Source organism: Labeo rohita, chromosome 11 (assembly GCF_022985175.1).
Source record: "Labeo rohita strain BAU-BD-2019 chromosome 11, IGBB_LRoh.1.0, whole genome shotgun sequence".
NCBI classification, from domain to species: Eukaryota; Metazoa; Chordata; class Actinopteri; order Cypriniformes; family Cyprinidae; genus Labeo; species Labeo rohita.
In genome coordinates this window covers 10148897-10167565 of record NC_066879.1, presented here as the reverse complement: position 1 = coordinate 10167565, position 18669 = coordinate 10148897, and the positions used below count along the sequence as shown (strand labels likewise).

The following is an 18669-nucleotide window of genomic DNA, read 5'->3' as shown; positions in this document are numbered from 1 at the left end:
TAATATCTGCTGCATTTAGTTATTTCAGGTTGATGTGAGCAAGCAGCTGAACCTAAATGCCAGGTGACTCTTCAGCAGGGGTGTCCAACCGGTTCCTGGAAGGCCGCTGTCCTGCTGAGTTTAGCTTAAACCCTGATTAAACAACCGATCAAGCTAATACGGTCTTCAGGCTCACTAGAAACTTCCAGGCAGGCGTGTTGGAGCTAAAAATCTGTGGGATGTTGGCCCTCAGGGAGCAGGATTGGACACCCCATGTCCAAAAGTGAGTCCCAAGACAGCGAAACACAAAATATAAGCATTTCACTAGCAGTCTGAGTTATAGCGACCCTACAGTATTGTGACTGTATTTTTTGTTCTACATTTTCACAGTGGACAAAATAATTGCACATTTTGAAACGTTATTGATCGCCTTGTGTATTCTGCTCACACTTGCCCCAAACACACTTGGGACATTATCTTCTGGAGATTTGTAACATTAATGAATGCAAGTAATTTCAACATGCTTTATTTTTTGATTAAATACATTCTATAAATACATTTATAATAGTAATACATTTACAAAATCATGGGTCCCACTCTAGTAAGAAGCCTGTAAAATAAACACGCATATTAGAACAACTTTTCTCAAAATTCAAGTTTCTCAAGGATTAGTATGCATACATGCCTAAAATATGGTGTCTATCAAATGGCCAAGTTAGAGGAGTTCTGTTCCTCTCTGAGATTTGGGATTGCAGGAACCTGACCAGATCCCTGCCAAACCATTTCCTTCCATGAGCGCTGAAGCTCCTCTGAAACATTCGGGTGAGGTGACGTTCCTGACCATATCATCGAGACCTCAGGAGGTGCCGACAGGTTAATGGGACTCCATGTAGACTCCAAACATGACTTTGGGCTCTCAACTATGGCCTTCACAAGGGACACTTCCCATGAGGGGTGTGTAGTTGTCAGATCAACGCAGGACTGGTCCAGCGAGCTGGCCTGAATGGGCTTTTGAAACTTGACTCTCTTGTAGGGTGTGGAGGACTTGCCTTCCACTGGACTTCTCAGCGCTGTGCCCAGCGTGTTGCCTGGAGAGAGAATGTTGTTGAGGACAACTAAAGGGGATAAAAGATTTGTGGAGTAGTTCAGACATGGTGCAACAGCAGGGTTGGGGTCTAAATACTCCAGCACAATGCCTTTGTTTGGTCTCAGGAAGCTATCATCAGAAACCGCTGATAAAGACAAACTCCGGTCTGTACAAAAGCCTCTGTCAAAGTCAAACAGTGACTGGCCCTCATAGCTCCTGGTCAGCTCTAGAAAAACAAGTTGTGTTTAAAAAGTCTATTTTCAACTTACTATAGAAAAGGGTTTTGTTAGATTTAACCTAAAGAGTAAAAATCAGGGAGTTTTTATATGTTTTAGAACTTTACCAGGTCTATCACGTCCTGCAGCCATTGGGAAATATGGCGTTAATTAGACTCAGCTTGCATTTATAGACGTGCTTGATTAGGTCATTTACGAGTAACGTTAGTTATCCAACTAGTAAGTGTAGTTCTGGTAAAATCATTTAATATCTCGTTTTAAAAAGTAATCTTTTTCTCTTTAAAGAAGTTAAATTAACGTCCACATACACAATCTCTGAACATCGTTTACATACATAAACATATAAATAATGAGAAACATATAGTTCAAATGATTTTTTCCCCTAACATATCTATGTTTTGGACAGTGTGTATTTTAAACAAATATCAGCGATTTATAAATAATTTTAAAGCATTATGTATACAGCAATAGATTTCCGGATATATTTTGGTCATTTGAAAATACATTAAAAATATTTTTGTCGTTTGTGTGTAATTTATCGCGTACGTCAAAAATGTGTTATGGCTGCACACGTTCCCTTTCAGAAAAGCGCGTCCATGTGTTTACGAGCGCGCACGTAGTGCGTCTTGGGCTCAGGAGGATGCGCGCGCAGCCTGTGTCCGCTGACGTCACTCGCGGGAATGGCTGAAAAAAAGAAGCGCGAGATAGAAACTTGGGCGCGCAGCGTTTAGCTGGCGAGTTGTGCGCCTTTTAATGAAAGTGTTTACTATATTTGATCGACCATCTTATTAACATCACAGATGCGTTTGCGTGTGTATGCTGCATGTATACAGTCATCGTAAACGTCTGTTTTATTGGTGCTTTTTGCTAAAACTTTAGGGAAATGTCGTGGTGGGCGCGCGGGTAAGTACATAAAGTATATTATTTAAGTATGTTTAATGTAATTGTGTAATTCATTATGGCAAAAAAGATCACATCCTATGCATTCAACATAATGTTTGGGGTTGTAGAGATTGTTGACATTAAGTTTGTGAGTGATGCATTGAACCCCGCCTAATATAAAAACAAAGAGCGGTCAAACTCACGGCACCCGTGCAGTTTCAGCATTATACAGACGAATTTAAAGACAGACCATGTTTACAGTGTTATTAACTAATCCAAATCATTTCTATGTTATGCATACCTAGTTTTAAACTACATTTACACATGTTGATGACATGCATTTAGACTGTTAGCCAGATATGCTAGCAGATTGAGAGTATGTAAAGGTAATTTGCTTTACATTACACAAAGCACAACTGTTATAATGCCTGAGAGCCTCTGAAAGTAGTATTTAATTAACATTGCTGTAGTTAAAATGATGTTAAGTTTTACATCTAAGGTTAGTTTAAATGATCATTGTTTGGCAAACACAAGGCCAGATGTAAACACAATGCCCTGCCAAATGGTGTCAGTGTACCATCAACACATTGTTGCCAGAGTTTGTTGATCTGTAATCAGTGTTGTTTTCCCCAACCCTTAACATGGATGTTTGCATGTAAACAGTGAGGATGAAGAAGAGGGCATGTGTCAGGACACAGACTCTGATGTGGCTGATCAGAAGGATTGTGGCAAAGTTAAAGTAAAGTGGACCCAAGAGGAGGTACAGTTCTATAAACAAGGCCATTGCTCACACACAGGCCTTATATTACAGAAATCTTATATAGTGGTGATGTTATATTACAGTGTAGTTGTTTAGTTGGAAATTCTGCATCAATAAAGATATATGTATTAAATATTTTTGGAGAAGCAAAATGAAACGTTTTTTTTTTTGTTTTGTTTTTTTTTTCTCCATGTAATGTGAAATTTAGACACAAACTAAAAGATACGAATATGCATATCACAAATCAGTGCAGAAAGACTTTTAGAAGATTAAAAACTAGTAAAAAAAAAAAAAAAAAGCAGCTGATATAAGACAGGTGTAACTTCGCTTATGTTTTCCAGGATTGTGTCTCCACTTTACACTATTTAGAAAGATGAATGAGTAGTTTACCTAGAAAATTAGTTTTTGTAATAATTTACTTCTTACTTGCTTTAACGTCATTCCAAACCTATGAGACTAATATTTAGACCCATAAACATTGATCATCCTGCATACAGGGAGCCTAAGAAATATGGTAAACAGAAGCGTAAATATCCTCTGTCTGCGTGTTGATCAGTGTTCATACATGGATAAAGGTTAAGATAAATCTGTTCATCATATAAAGTGATCATATCTGCAGAAGAAAACAATGCTTGATTCATGTGGATTACAGTGTCTTGTAGTTTTTCATGTGTGACGGATTTGTTTGTGTAAACCTGACAACATTGGGAGAAAAAATGCACTTTTTGCATGGAATCTAGCTCCAATCAAAGAAATTTGTCAAAAATGAAAGATGAGGGATGTGCATTTGTTTACTGGTTTGTATTTTCCAGGATGATAAGCTGCGAAAATTGGTGCTGAACTTTGGACCAAATGATTGGAAATACATTGCTGGCTTTTTACCTGTAAGTCTGCTTGCATCAATAATGTGTTCAGAATGCTCATATTAGATTTCTTGCTTATTTTTATAACATTTTCACACTTCTACATTTAATTATTTGTAGTAGTGTGTTTTAACAATATCAATTTTTTTTTTTTATTGTTGTTTTTCAAAGAATCGATCAGAGCATCAATGTCAGCATCGCTGGTTCAAAGTTTTGGATCCTGATCTTGTCAAAGGACCCTGGACAAAGGAGGAGGATGAGAAAGTATGATGTACAGACACTGCAAAAAATATTTTTACAAAAACAAAAAAAATCTTTTAAAGGAGAAGTTCACTTCCAGAACAAAAATTTAAAGATACTCCTTGTCATCCAAGATGTTCATGTCTTTCTTTCTTCAGTCAATAAGAAATTATGTTTCTTGAGGAAAACATTTCAGGAATGTTCTCCATATAGTGGACTTCAGTGGTGCCCCCAAGTTTGAACTTCCAAAATGCAGCTTGAAATAGCTCTAAATGATCTCAGCCGAGGAAGAATTGTCTTATCTAGTGAAACGATCTGTCATTTTCAAAACAAACTGACAATTTGTATACTTTTTAACCTCAAACACTTGTCTCGTCTCTGTGATGCGCATGCATAGTCTGTGTAATCTGGGTCAGTATGGTTTGGGTATGTTGAGAAACTCCCGTCTTGTTTTCTTCAACGTCAAAATTATCCTACTTCGCTGTTTTACCTTTAGATAAGACCCCCCTTCATCGGCTGGGATCGTTTAGAGCCATTTTAAGCTGCATTTTGAAATTTCAAACTTGCGGGCACCATTGAAGTCTATTATATGGAGATAATTCCTGATTTTTTTTTTTTACAAACATAATCAGTCTTATCACCTGAAGAAAGAAAGACACGGACATCTTGGATGATGAGGGAATGAGTAAATTATCTGGAAATTTTTGTTCTGAAAGTCACCTTCTCCTTAAATCACTGCAGTTTCAAACAATTTTTTTCACAAAAAATTAGATACAACACACATTTAGCATTTCTAAGATCTTGCAAATATCAGGGGATTTTAAAAGTGTTTTTCTTAGAATAGTCGTGGAAATGAGTGAAATGAACTACATTTTTCCAGTTTCTCATTTTTCTAACAGGGATAGTTCCCCCTAAAATGAAAATTGTCATTAATTACTCAATGTCATGTTGTTCTAAACCCGTAAGACCTTTGTTCATCTTCAGAAACAAATTAAGATATTGTTTAAACTGCATTTTTGAAAAGTTCAAAAGGCCTTACTGCCTTAAATTTGAAAGTTCAAATTTGGGGCATGATACCAGTCCATTATATGGAGAAAAATCCTGAAATTTTTAACTCTAAAAACATAATTTCTTTACGGCTGAAGGAAAAAAAAAACATCTTGGTTGACAAGGGGGTGAGTACATTTTCTGTAAATTTTTGTTCTGGGAGTGGACTTTTCCTTTAATTGCTGCTCCAGCTGAACACACGTTATGGTGATTTACTACTAATTGCAGAACCGGCTTTACTGATAAATCCTGCGATTTATTGTGTAGCCCTATCTCTGGCCCTCCATAGACAGCAAGGGTCAAGGCACAGAAATGTAGTAAAGACATCAATAAAATAGTCCATGTGACATCAACCTTAATTTTACAAAGCTACAAGAATACTATTTTTGTGCCAAAAAAAACTATTCAGTAATATTGACATTATTCAGTAATTCTTCTTCTCCCTAGTGCCGTTCGTGACACATACGCCATTATTTTTGTTTTCTTTGCACACAAAAAGTGTTGTAAAATTACGGTTGAAAGGCACAGCAGTGTTTTGGGTACTCATCAACGATTGTCACATGGTCTGTTTTGCCAATGTTCTTACTGCGTTTCTGTGCCTTGACTGTGGTCGTACCCTTTCTGTCTATGGAGGGGTCAGAAAGGGTCAGAAAGTTCTCGAATTTCATAAAAAATATCTTTATGTGTTCTTACGGATTTGGAATGGTATGAGGGTGAGTAATTAATGACAGCATTTTCATTTTTGGGTGAACTATACCTTTAAAAAGTAAGCCTAAACAATCAGAGTAGTCATGAAAATGTACTGATGAGAAAGTATTGGGAGTCTGTATGTTGCTTAAATGCGTTGTGTGTCCAGGTGATTGAGCTCGTGAAAAAGTATGGCAACAAGCAGTGGGCGATGGTGGCCAAGCACCTGAAAGGCCGTCTTGGAAAGCAGTGCAGAGAACGCTGGCACAACCACCTCAATCCAGACGTCAAGAAGTCTTCCTGGACTCCAGAGGAAGATCTCATCATCTACAAGGCTCACTGTGTGCTAGGCAACCGCTGGGCTGAGATTGCCAAACTGCTCCCTGGAAGGTGAACACACTCTAGATTTTAGGAATGATTTCATTAAATTGACAGTTAATTGTCTAATTGGGTAGCTGGTTACTTGTCTGAAAGCCTCTGTTAAAAATATTTTGACATTTCTGACTGGTATATTGTGAAGTTCAGTAGGGTTTTTTTTTTTGTTGTTGTTCTCTTCTTCAGAACAGACAATGCTGTCAAAAACCACTGGAACTCTACTATCAAGCGTAAAGTAGAGACAGGTTATTACACTGGTGTGGACACTACGCTTCATGTGCTCCAACAGACGGAGAGTGAAGAGGTGGTGTCTGAGGAGACTAGTCAGCAGCAGGTATTTTAGCAGTGTTTTGAGTGCGCATCAACGATTGGGAAGGTTTTATTGTTTTTTGATTGGGAAGGTTTATTGTTTTTTGTTGATTTGTGTATTGTAGGTGGAGTTCTGCTATGATGGAGCCAGTGAGGGATTACCAGTTACTGCCTTAAAGCGGGTATAATGAAAACATTAATGACATTAAAGTGTTTATTTCACAAAGTCACTGTTAAGCCATTTTTCACATCCTATTTAGAACCAATTTAAAAAAAAAAAAAAAAAAAAAAAAATTCTTTTCGTGAGTTTCTGTCATTTTTCTTCATTCTAAACATTTCTCAAAAGGTTGCTAGAATATATTTGATGCATTTGTTTGACAACATGTTTTTAAGATCCCTTTTTAAAACCTATGTATTTCATAAAATAATTATATGTATTCATGTTTTACGCTTGTTTATTTACAAATAGGATCCAGATGCTCATGAGAAAGTCACCTCTGCTCCACACAAAACTGCATCTCCCAAGACGCCAAAAGCTCCAGCAACCCCCAAAAGTGAAGCTGGAGACTCTAATGTGTCCACGTGGGTGATGGACAGCTCTGGGTTCCTCTCTCCCTCAGCGGCGCCCACGCTAAAGGAGGTGATGGAGCTTATGGACGGGGTGAGTTCAACCTTAAAAACAACAGCTACTATGTGAAAATGCTATAAAATATGTTATGTGTTTTACATATGATCAATGCAGGTCCAAATTTAACTGAAGTGAGACTTACAATGTAAATTACAGTCTTAAAATAATTCTTTCATTCAGGCTATTCTGTAAAATCACATTGGTGCGTCAGCATAAAAAGTTAACGATGCTATGCATCATTTTAAAAAGTATGCATCTTAAAATAAAAAGCATCATTTCCTTTCCGAATGCAGTATTTGGATTCGGGCACATCCCTAATCTGTACCATATTGAATTGCATTGCAGCATTTTTTATTTTTTTTCCGTTGCATCATAGTGCATTGATTCACATTGTATTGAATTTAATTAAAATCGAATTGTACTGTGTCGTAATGGGGATTAGTCGAAATGCGTCAATTTACTCCATATGTCATTTTGATGTTTTTAGGAGAAATAGGCCTTAAACCTCTTTAGTTTCTATTTTAAATTTGAGTGTTTAATAAAATGTTAAGAAGTGTGTTGATTTCTTTTCATTTCTTTGTGTTGATCAAACATCATAGAATTCTTTTGACTGGAGATTTCAGTGCCTTACAGTGCTCCAAATCCTTGGTAGTAACAGTGTTGCAGTGTTTATATTAGAGCTGCACGATTTGTTATTCCTGAATGACATCGCGAGTGTCAGTGGAGCGTGAGAAGCTCGTTTTGTCGCTGCCCATGTTAATGAATCAGAGGCTTAGGGTAAATGTGAATGCAGAAAGAACAACACACAGTCTTTTCAACCACATTATAATCATCATTTCTGTGTTACAGACATTTAAATAATAGAAGTACTGGGATAGTTTATAGTTTGGGTATAAACACTTATTGTCTACAGCAGCGATCAAAACGGAACACTTATGAACGTATTGTAACGCTTATCCTCTTCCGCGGTGGCGACAACTGCCCGTTTAAAAAAAAAAAAGTATTGAATCATTGAATCATTCATTCAAGAGATTTCAATAGTCATACAAGTCTTAATGAAGTGAAACACTGACTCCCTCATTGAATTATTATTATTATTTTTTTGTTTAAATTAATGTTTTTAAAAGACTTAAGCAATGAACAGTTTGTCAGAACCACTAGTAAACTGTTATTTTGTTTCGTTTTCTAATCATTTTTCTCCGGAATCGTGAGAGAATCATGGTCTCCAATTTATTAAAAACAACTGGAATTCTCAATTAATCCACAATCATGAAGCTCTTGTTTAAATGTTGTTTATTACTGCATATAATTCATTAAAATGAATTTCATAAAGTTCAAAATGCACCTTTCAGTTGAATAAAAGACTATTTTCCCTATATATTTCATCATTGAGGATTTCTTAAGAAAAGTTTAAAAATCTCGTCTCGTCCTCGTATACCCAGTCTCGTGTCTCGTCTCGTCTCGTGGGATAAGTGTCTCGTCACACCCCTAATAATAATGATTTCTTTCATAAGGATCTTGAGGGCTGGTGTACAATGTCAGACTTTGACCTGCCGGAGGAGAGTCAGAGCTCCGAGCTGCTGCAGTTTCGGCTGGAGGGAAGTACCCTACAGGAGCTCAGCAAAGGCAGTAAAGGAGAGCTCATCCCCATCTCACCCGGTGGGGCAACACCTCCATCAATCCTGAGTCGTCGCAGTCGCCGTCGCATCGCCCTTTCCCCAGATCCCAATGACTCCATGACCCCCAAGAGCACACCGGTCAAAATCCTGCCTTTTTCTCCTTCACAGGTACTGTAGACACATTTCACATCACTACCATATGTTTACCTTATTCAAAAGGTCCAGATTTGCCAGTATGTTGGCTGAGTTTTGGCTTTATTTATTTATTATTATTATTATTATTATTATTATTATTATTATTATTATTCGATGTTTTGGAAGCTTTTTATTTTATTTTGACAGCACAATATTTGAACTGAGTGTACTGCTACTGCTAATTTCATTCTTTTTTTTTCTTCATATTTTGATAAATTTTTAATTATTTGTGAATGCTGCAATAAGTTTAAAGGGTCGTGAAACCCCCCTGTTTCAGCACTGGTTAGTTCTCACCATAGTTTTGAAAAATGCTGCAAAAGTGGGTATGGTGCGCTGTGGAGCGGAAAGAGGGGAGAGAGTCAACTTCATTTTCAGACCGTTTCATTTCACTCCCATTGAGTTAACAACGCAAATAAATGCACAGCCATTTGCACTCTGCATCGAAAACATATATATGAATGTGCTGTTGCACCTCTATTAATTTTTAAGGCTTATTTTGCAGCATTTATAATCCTTTTGATAGGTTGCATTAAGAAGTTGTAAAAACCGCTATTACACTCACCTTATGAATGAATTGCGTTTGTGCCGAACTCTACTTACAAGGCAAACAAAAACAAACAGTCTCCTTCGGTCCATTAACGTTTCTCTCAGTTATTGTACGCAATCTCACAGTCTGAAGCGTCTGTCATAGCAAATCAACACGCGCTGTTGTGAATAATTAGACGAAGCGTCTTCCCATAGGATAAGAACGCGCAGCCTCATGAATAATTATGAGACACCGACGCGTCATTGATGTACTATAGTCCATTGCCACGTCACAAACTGTGACGTCAGCACAATGTAGATTTTAAACCTAGAAGATGAAAATAGAGCAAAAAAACTCAAAATTAACCAGTTTTCCCCAACAATTAAAATTAATAGATGCTAACATTGTCATATATTATGTGTAACACAAACACCTCTGCTCAAATCTCAGAAAAAGTTGTCTGGGGGTTTCATGAACCTTCAAAGAATATATAAATAAATCTTAGTTTCTTTTACAGATTTGCAGGTTCAAATTTTTAAATTTCACATAATTTATAGTTATTTCAAATTTGGTTATTATCTTGCAAAATAAATGTATTTTTTTTACCGGCAGTTAAGCATGTGTTTTATCTTTAACTAATGTGTTGTCATACATCATCTTTATATCAACCTCCCTCTCTCCAAGATTTTATTTTATTTTATTTTATTTTTTAACATTTTCACAGTTCCTTAATATGTGGACCAAGCAAGACACGCTGGACCTAGAGAATCCATCTCTTACGTCAACTCCTGTTTGCAGCCAGAAGGCCATCGTCACAACACCTCTGCACCGGGACAAAACCCCACTCACACAGAAGGAGAACTCTTTGTACGTTTCAGGATTCACATAGAGCTTTATTCAGATCATTTGAGTTGAAATGTCACTTTTAAACTTTTACTTTGCCCTCTTGTAGGTTTATCACACCAAATCACAAATCTGATCTGGATACGACTCCCCGAACACCCACTCCATTTAAAAATGCCTTAGAGAAATACGGCCCTCTGCGGCCACTGGTGAGAGAATTTCAGATTTTCTTAGAATTTAAGAATTTTCACTATCCGTATTAATGTTAAGTATGACATAAAATTGCCAGATGGTTGATCTCCTGATTGATATTCTAGTTTTGATGCTGAATTGAAAATGTTTTTTGTGTCTCTTTATTTCTCTTAAGCCTCCGACCCCAAATTTGGAGGAAGACCTTAAAGAAGTGTTGCGCAGTGAGGCAGGAATTGAATTGATAGTAGAAGATGAAACTCCTACTGAGAAAAAACGCAAACAAGTGGTAAGGGGGCAAACGGCGAAGTGATATCAACATGTGCATGTACACAAGTTTCCAGATCATTACTGTATCTTGTAGCATTAATATAGCTCTAAACTTAGTTAAAGCAATGGAAGTTTGCAATGAGGTTCTCAGGGGGTTTTATTTTTTTTTTTTGTTTTTATGAGACCAAAAATGCACTTGTCAGTATCAATACACATTTTCTCAGAAGCAGAAGTCATAGTTGGGTAGGCTTCTGTTGTAGCGAATGGGAGACAACAGCAAGTATCATTTTTGTAGTCTCATGTGCTCGAATAGAATTTCCACCACGTTCCAAATTAGATAAAAAAAAAAAAAAAAAAAAAAAAAAAAATAGAGAGATTCATTGTGTTGATCAGAAGAGCGAAAGATGTCACATTTGCTGTTGTTATATTACAAACAGTCACACAGCAGCCGTAACTAATTTTCTGAAGTTTAATGCCAGGTAATAAATCACAGTATAATTTTATAAATGCACAGTACTTACTTTGAAAATGAATATATTGACCATTTTACAGAATTGGTGTAAACTGCTATCCCACAACCAAAAAACACATTTCAAAAGCATTTAAGAATTAAAATCTTAGATGTTTACTAAGATCCTTTTATTATCTGTTGAAACCCACAATAATATTTAAAGTATCAGTAAGCTTAATGTATAGATGCTGATTAGCATCTTTGAGCTAGGTTCAGAAGTATCTAAAATTGTCACTACCGAAATAGTCGACAGTTTCCAAAAACGGAAAACAATCATTTATTTGAGGGAAATAAACAAATTTTAGTACAGTTATGCAAATTTTTAGTATTGTAGTATGTTTTAGTATGTGGGTTTAAGTTCTGTAATGTGATGTGGTTGCTACCAAAACATTACTGTCATTACTGAAAATGTGCTGTCACGATTAAAACATGGGATTTTTTTTTTTCTCAAAAATAAAGTATACTGAATTGTCAACAAAGATGTTATGATAGTTTTTGGTTAAATATATATTCAAACTAATGAATCCTTAAGTTTGAAATCAGTATGATCAACTTTTTGCCTTTTACTAAGAAAAACTGGGTTCAAAACAGAGCAAATCTTACAGATAAAACTTAAGGATTTACCTCTTAAATCGTTTTAAGTGGGAAAAAAAAAAAAAAAATAATAATAAGTCCAAAATCTCAATTTCAACATTTTGAACAATACAACCTACAATCGTTTTCTTTTTTTCAAAAATTCTTGTTTTAATTTTTCTCATAATTAAATGAAGGCATTAAACATTTATTTATTTTTAATTAAATGAAAAATTAAAACCCTTTTATTTGTTGGCAAAGGTTTATCTGTTAAAATTAATACATGGAGGAAAAATTGTGTGAATATTCTGTTTAAAAAATGTAATAATAATTGTAGAATTTGTTTTTTTTTTTTTTTTTTTTTTTTTTTTTTTTTTTTTTCCCCTACAATTAGGTGGTTAATCTTGTTGTAATATTTATATTTTTTTTTTTTTTAGCGTTTAATAGTTTTTTTTTTGTTGTTTTTTTGTTTTTTCATTTGCCAGAAATAGGAATATATAAACACCTACATTATACTGTACTAAAGAAATACAAGACTAATACATTTGTTACATGTTAAACCATACTTTTATTTTGACAGGTTGCCGGTTAGTTTTTTGTGTGTATCCACTATGATATGGTGCCAATTTTCTCAAATGAAACTGTAAAATTCACATGAAGTGACTCTCACAGCAGCTCTGGAGATTAAGTTCATGTATTTATGTCGTCATATAATGAGACCCAAAGGCCGAAAATCACCGCGAGCCTAACGTCACGTGTGCTTCACTATTTAGTAAACAAAAGAGCGTCTTCGCCATTCATTCATAGAGAACCAAGCGGAACATGGAGGATTCATATTTAAACCGTCTTTTTCATTTTAATATTTACAGACACTAGTCCATATCGTGATTCGAATTAAGTGAGAGACCTACTTTTGATTTATTAATCCAAAAATTTACAAATTCCGTGCTATAGAGTAAATCCTTTTTTATTAATGGACTCCGCGATCCCGTCCGCATATTCGCTGAGAAATTGTAGTCGCGCATCCATGTAGATACAGAAATGAGATGCCGTTGTGTAAATAAGATAAATAACATAAGACTATTTTGTTTGTTTAATAAAAGAACAAGGTATAGACCTGTTCTATAGCAAAAGGTAACCTTAAATGACTTCTGTTGGGATCTGGGACTATATAGAAAGTAAAGTTTATTTGACCTTTAAGGGGGGGTGGGAGGTGCCGTTGGGGGGGTTAATATAATGTCAGGGGAAACACTGCAAATAAACTGAAAGCAACACATTTTAATTTATCTCAATTAAGTAAACACAAGAACTTAAGAAATATTAGAAGTGATTTAAATCATTCTTTATAATAGAGAAATAATTTGCTTTTTATGCTTGTTTATTTGCAAGGTTTTTGTTATAATTAATTATTTGTCTCTTTTAACAGTACCGGCCTCCCATGAAGAAAGTCCGCAAATCTTTGGCTTTGGATGTCATTGACAGCAGCGAGACTATTGCTGCACGAAAGCAGCAAATTAAACAAACAGTCAAAACGAATCAGAAGGTACAGAAACCGGGCCGATAGTGTTGCATTTGCCCAGTATCACTGAACAGATTTAAAGCATGTCTTGTATTTTGAAACTTCAGGCACCGATCGCACGGTCGCTCCCTCTTGTGTCCTCTTGTGGTGTGAAAAAGGAAGAGAATGTGTTGGATCAAGGATTTATTCTTGGACCGAACGAGAGCGGGCCACCCACTAAACCTGTGCCTCCCACACTGAACCAGAGTCCTCCATTATCTGTAAGTGCTGTAAGATCAGACAACATGATTGCAATACAATAGCCATACAATATTATCACTATACAGCTAGTATGTTTGGTTGTTCTGGTCTGTCTCTGTTCATAACTGTTAAGTGTTATATTATGCAAAACAGTTTTTCCAGTGGTGACAGACATTGGTTAGGTGTTGTTGAAGAAATAGTTAATCCAAAAATAGAATTATCTGAATATGTATTCAACTTCAGACCATCTAATATATAGATGAGTTTGTTTCTTCATCAGATTTGGAGAAATGTAGCATTAAATCTCTCACCTAAGGATCCTCTGCAGTGAATGGGTGCCATAGAGTGAGTCCAAACAGCTGATAAAAACGTCACTATTATCCACATAACTACAGTCCATCAGTTAACATCTTGTGAAGCCAAAAGCTTCATGTTTGTAAGAAACAAATTCCTTATTAACATGTTTTAGGTTCAAAATGAGTTTTACAAATGAAAACAGTCCAAAGCAGTTCTTCACTAGAGGAAGTCTTATGGATTATGGACTGAAGCGAATTTGAAATGAAATGAAGTTTCTTACAAACAAGGAGATTTTCACAAGGTGTTAATTGATGGAGTGGTGTGGGTTACTTGTGGATTATTGTAATGTTTTTATCAGCTGTTTGGACTCTCACTCTGACGGTACCCATTCACTGCAGAGGATCCATTGGTTAGCAAGTAATGTAATGCTACATTTCTCCAAATTTGTTCAGCTGAACAAACAAACTCATCTACATCTTGGATGGTCTGGGTATGAGGACGTTCTCAGCGAATTTAAATTTTTGGATAAACTGTTCCTTTAAATAAAAAGAGTTTTTTCAACTAGACAAAAATAAAAACATGGTTATTTAACATTTAAACTATTTCACTGTTGATTTTCCAGCAAAAATAATTGTCCTGATATACAGGAGCATCTCAATAAATTAGAATATGGTTGAAAAGTTAAATTTTTTTTCAGTAATTCAACTCAAATTGTGAAACTTTAGTATTAAATAAATTCACTGCACACAGACTGAAGTAGTTTAAGTCTTTGGTTCTTTTAATTGTGATGATTTTGGATCACATTTAACAAAAACCTACCAATTCACTATCTCAACGAATTAGAATATGGTGACATGCCAATCAGCTAATCAACTCAAAACACCTGCAAAGGTTCGAAATGGTCTCTCAGTTTGGTTCACTAGGCTACACAATCATGGCTAAGACTGCTGATCTGACAGTTGTCCAGAAAACAATCATTGACACCCTTCACAAGGAGGGTAAGACACAAACATTCATTGCCAAAGAAGCTGGCTGTTCACAGAGTGCTGTATCCAAGCATGTTAACAGAATGTTGAGTGGAAGGAAAAAGTGTGGAAGAAAAAGATGCACAACCAACCGAGAGAACCGCAGCCTTGAGAGGCTTGTCAAGCAAAATCGATTCAAGAATTTGGGTGAACTTCACAAGGAATGGACTGAGGCTGGGGTCAAGGCATCAAGAACCACCGCACACAGACGTGTCAAGGAATTTGGCTACAGTTTTCGTATTCCTCTTGCTAAGCCACTCCTGAACCACAGACGACGTTGGAGGCGTCTTACCTGGGCTAAGGAGAAGAAAAATGGACTGTTGCCCAGTGGTCCACAGTCCTCTTTTCAGATGAGAGCAAGTTTTGTATTTCAGTTGGAAACCAAGGTCCTAGAGTCCGGAGGAAAGGTGGAGAAGCTCATAGCCCAAGTTGCTTGAAGTCCAGTGTTAAGTTTCCACACTCTTTGATGATTTGAGGTGCATTGTCATCTGCTGGTGTTGGTCCACTGACTGATCACCTCCATGCCACGCTGAATTGAGGCAGTAATGAAAGCAAAAGGAGCCCCTACCAAGTGTTGAGTACATATACAGTAAATGAACATACTTTCCAGAAGGCCAACAATTCACTAAAATTTTTTTTTTTTTTTTTTATTATTATTATTGGTCTTATGAAGTATTCTAATTTGTTGAGATGGTGAATTGGTGTTTTTTTTTTTTTTGTTAAATGTGAGCCAAAATCATCACAATTAAAAGAACCAAAGACTTCAACTACTTCAGTCTGTGTGCATTGAATATTTATTTAATACACAAGTTTCACAATTTGAGTTGAATTACTGAAATAAATTAACTTTTCCACGACATTCTAATTTATTGAGATGCACCTGTATATTGTAATTATGAATTTAATAATAATAAAGACTCAATGCTGATCATTTTTTCTTCTTCTGATAGATGTCTCCAGCCTGGCTAACTGTTGTCTGTGGACAGACAAAAGATCAGCTGATCGTGACAGAGAAAGCTAGGCAGTACCTTCGCTCTTTAAAATCTCATGCCCCAAACCGAGCCCTCATACTTTCATGATCCCATGCTGAGTCCCAGTTTGGTTTCTTCATTATTTTTTTTTACAAAGCATAATGTGTAAAATTTGTTGATCAAAAAAAAAAAAAAAAATGTAAATGTCATGTAGAATATGAAACCAATTACTGTTCCAGATTAGACACTTTAATGCTGATAATGCTTTTGTCCTGTTTTCTGTGGCATATTAGCACATTCAGAATACCATTTACTTCATGTAACCCTGTACAATATTTTTTTTTTTTTTTTTTTTTTTTTTTTTTTTTTTTTAATATTTATGTATTGTCAAGCTGTTTTTGATAAGGCGGCAAACATGCGTTTTGCTCCAAATATAAAATGACAAACATCCCAAACTAAATAATTGAGGTTGCTGTTCAGGGACCTCAGTATTGTTTTATACTCTGTTCATATTTTCTGCATTTCTGTAAGGATAACTAGACATGTGCTAGAAACATGGTCTTTTTTTTTTGTTTGTTTTTTTTTTTTTTTTCCCAGACGGTAAAAAACATGGTCGTCTTTTTTCCCCAGAAGGTAAAAAAGTAAGGTATGGTATGCTACAAAAGAAAAATAAAACAGCTGTTGACTGTTGATGGTAACAGACCATGTATTTTTGTGTAATTAGCGAATTAAAAAATAATTGTCATTATAATTTAAGGAAAATTGCAATGATGAGCTTGTCCTTTATTTACAAAAATAGTCAAATCTGTACATTTCGATATGAGGTCCAGTTTTTTTTTTGGTTGTATACAGAATTGAGCTTGGAACACACTGCAGTAGTTATAGCATGTAAATATAGGCAGTTTTTCCTGTTTTGTGTTATATTGGATGTTTGTTTTTTTTTTCCAAGGAACATAAATGGATTTATCGAAAATTTGGATCTGCTCTTTTACATACCGTGAACAGGTGCATGGACTTGCTTAAATGCCATTACCAAATGTTATAGAAACATACTTAACTGCTTAACTGTTGCACATGGTAAAATGGCAAAAGCCAGTATTTCTCAGTTTATTCATAGAGTGTTTCTCATTTCTTATGTGTGCATCCTTGTTCCTTTCCACTTGTCTGAGCTACACCCCCTTAGGCTGTGAGGGAAGGATACACCTTTGTATCCTCGCTCATGACTCCTCAGGAAACTTCCTCTGTCCATGTTCCTCGTCTCCTCACAGGCCAATTAGAGAAGAGAGATTCCCTTTAAGATGGTGAGTTGAATTGGTGTTTTTTTTTTTTTTGTTAAATGTGAGCCAAAATCATCACAATTAAAAGAACCAAAGACTTCAACTACTTCAGTCTGTGTGCATTGAATATTTATTTAATACACAAGTTTCACAATTTGAGTTGAATTACTGAAATAAATTAACTTTTCCACGACATTCTAATTTATTGAGATGCACCTGTATATTGTAATTATGAATTTAATAATAATAAAGACTCAATGCTGATCATTTTTTCTTCTTCTGATAGATGTCTCCAGCCTGGCTAACTGTTGTCTGTGGACAGACAAAAGATCAGCTGATCGTGACAGAGAAAGCTAGGCAGTACCTTCGCTCTTTAAAATCTCATGCCCCAAACCGAGCCCTCATACTTTCATGATCCCATGCTGAGTCCCAGTTTGGTTTCTTCATTATTTTTTTTTTAAAGCATAATGTGTAAAATTTGTTGATCAAAAAAAAAAAAAAAAAAAAAAAAAAATGTAAATGTCATGTAGAATATGAAACCAATTACTGTTCCAGATTAGACACTTTAATGCTGATAATGCTTTTGTCCTGTTTTCTGTGGCATATTAGCACATTCAGAATACCATTTACTTCATGTAACCCTGTACAATATATTTTTTTTTTTTTTTTTTTTTTTTTTTTTTTTTTTAATATTTATGTATTGTCAAGCTGTTTTTGATAAGGCGGCAAACATGCGTTTTGCTCCAAATATAAAATGACAAACATCCCAAACTAAATAATTGAGGTTGCTGTTCAGGGACCTCAGTATTGTTTTATACTCTGTTCATATTTTCTGCATTTCTGTAAGGATAACTAGACATGTGCTAGAAACATGGTCTTTTTTTTTTGTTTGTTTTTTTTTTTTTTTTTCCCCAGACGGTAAAAAACATGGTCGTCTTTTTTCCCCAGAAGGTAAAAAAGTAAGGTATGGTATGCTACAAAAGAAAAATAAAACAGCTGTTGACTGTTGATGGTAACAGACCATGTATTTTTGTGTAATTAGCGAATTAAAAAATAATTGTCATTATAATTTAAGGAAAATTGCAATGATGAGCTTGTCCTTTATTTACAAAAATAGTCAAATCTGTACATTTCGATATGAGGTCCAGTTTTTTTTTTGGTTGTATACAGAATTGAGCTTGGAACACACTGCAGTAGTTATAGCATGTAAATATAGGCAGTTTTTCCTGTTTTGTGTTATATTGGATGTTTGTTTTTTTTCCAAGGAACATAAATGGATTTATCGAAAATTTGGATCTGCTCTTTTACATACCGTGAACAGGTGCATGGACTTGCTTAAATGCCATTACCAAATGTTATAGAAACATACTTAACTGCTTAACTGTTGCACATGGTAAAATGGCAAAAGCCAGTATTTCTCAGTTTATTCATAGAGTGTTTCTCATTTCTTATGTGTGCATCCTTGTTCCTTTCCACTTGTCTGAGCTACACCCCCTTAGGCTGTGAGGGAAGGATACACCT

General features: G+C 35.5%; 2 protein-coding genes across 4 annotated transcripts; one reads left to right on the top strand and one right to left on the bottom strand.

Annotated features, from left to right (window-relative positions):
- Window positions 1-489: 489 nt before the first annotated feature.
- On the bottom strand, window positions 490-1645 carry si:ch73-303b9.1 (uncharacterized). 2 transcript variants are annotated; one of them, XM_051122992.1, is made up of 4 exons: window positions 1410-1645; window positions 1176-1292; window positions 665-1067; window positions 490-589 (listed from the first exon to the last, which is right to left on the bottom strand). In XM_051122992.1, the coding sequence occupies exons 1-3, from the start codon at window positions 1432-1434 to the stop codon at window positions 682-684; spliced, it is 528 nt and encodes a 175-aa protein (XP_050978949.1). In that variant the 5' UTR covers window positions 1435-1645; the 3' UTR covers window positions 490-589; window positions 665-681. The 2 variants fall into 2 exon arrangements, with proteins under 2 accessions (XP_050978949.1, XP_050978947.1); XM_051122990.1 differs by having other exon boundaries at window positions 665-1292; window positions 1410-1578.
- A 336-nt stretch (window positions 1646-1981) lies between these two features.
- On the top strand, window positions 1982-18574 carry mybl2b (v-myb avian myeloblastosis viral oncogene homolog-like 2b). Of its 2 annotated transcripts, none has more exons than XM_051122971.1 (15): window positions 1982-2205; window positions 2848-2944; window positions 3757-3828; window positions 3979-4071; window positions 5951-6171; window positions 6343-6490; window positions 6591-6647; window positions 6935-7126; window positions 8608-8880; window positions 10158-10300; window positions 10386-10485; window positions 10644-10754; window positions 13246-13362; window positions 13446-13598; window positions 17435-18574. In XM_051122971.1, the coding sequence occupies exons 1-15, from the start codon at window positions 2186-2188 to the stop codon at window positions 17561-17563; spliced, it is 1926 nt and encodes a 641-aa protein (XP_050978928.1). In that variant the 5' UTR covers window positions 1982-2185; the 3' UTR covers window positions 17564-18574. The 2 variants fall into 2 exon arrangements, with proteins under 2 accessions (XP_050978928.1, XP_050978927.1); XM_051122970.1 differs by lacking the exon at window positions 17435-18574 and adding an exon at window positions 15851-16247.
- Window positions 18575-18669: the final 95 nt, after the last annotated feature.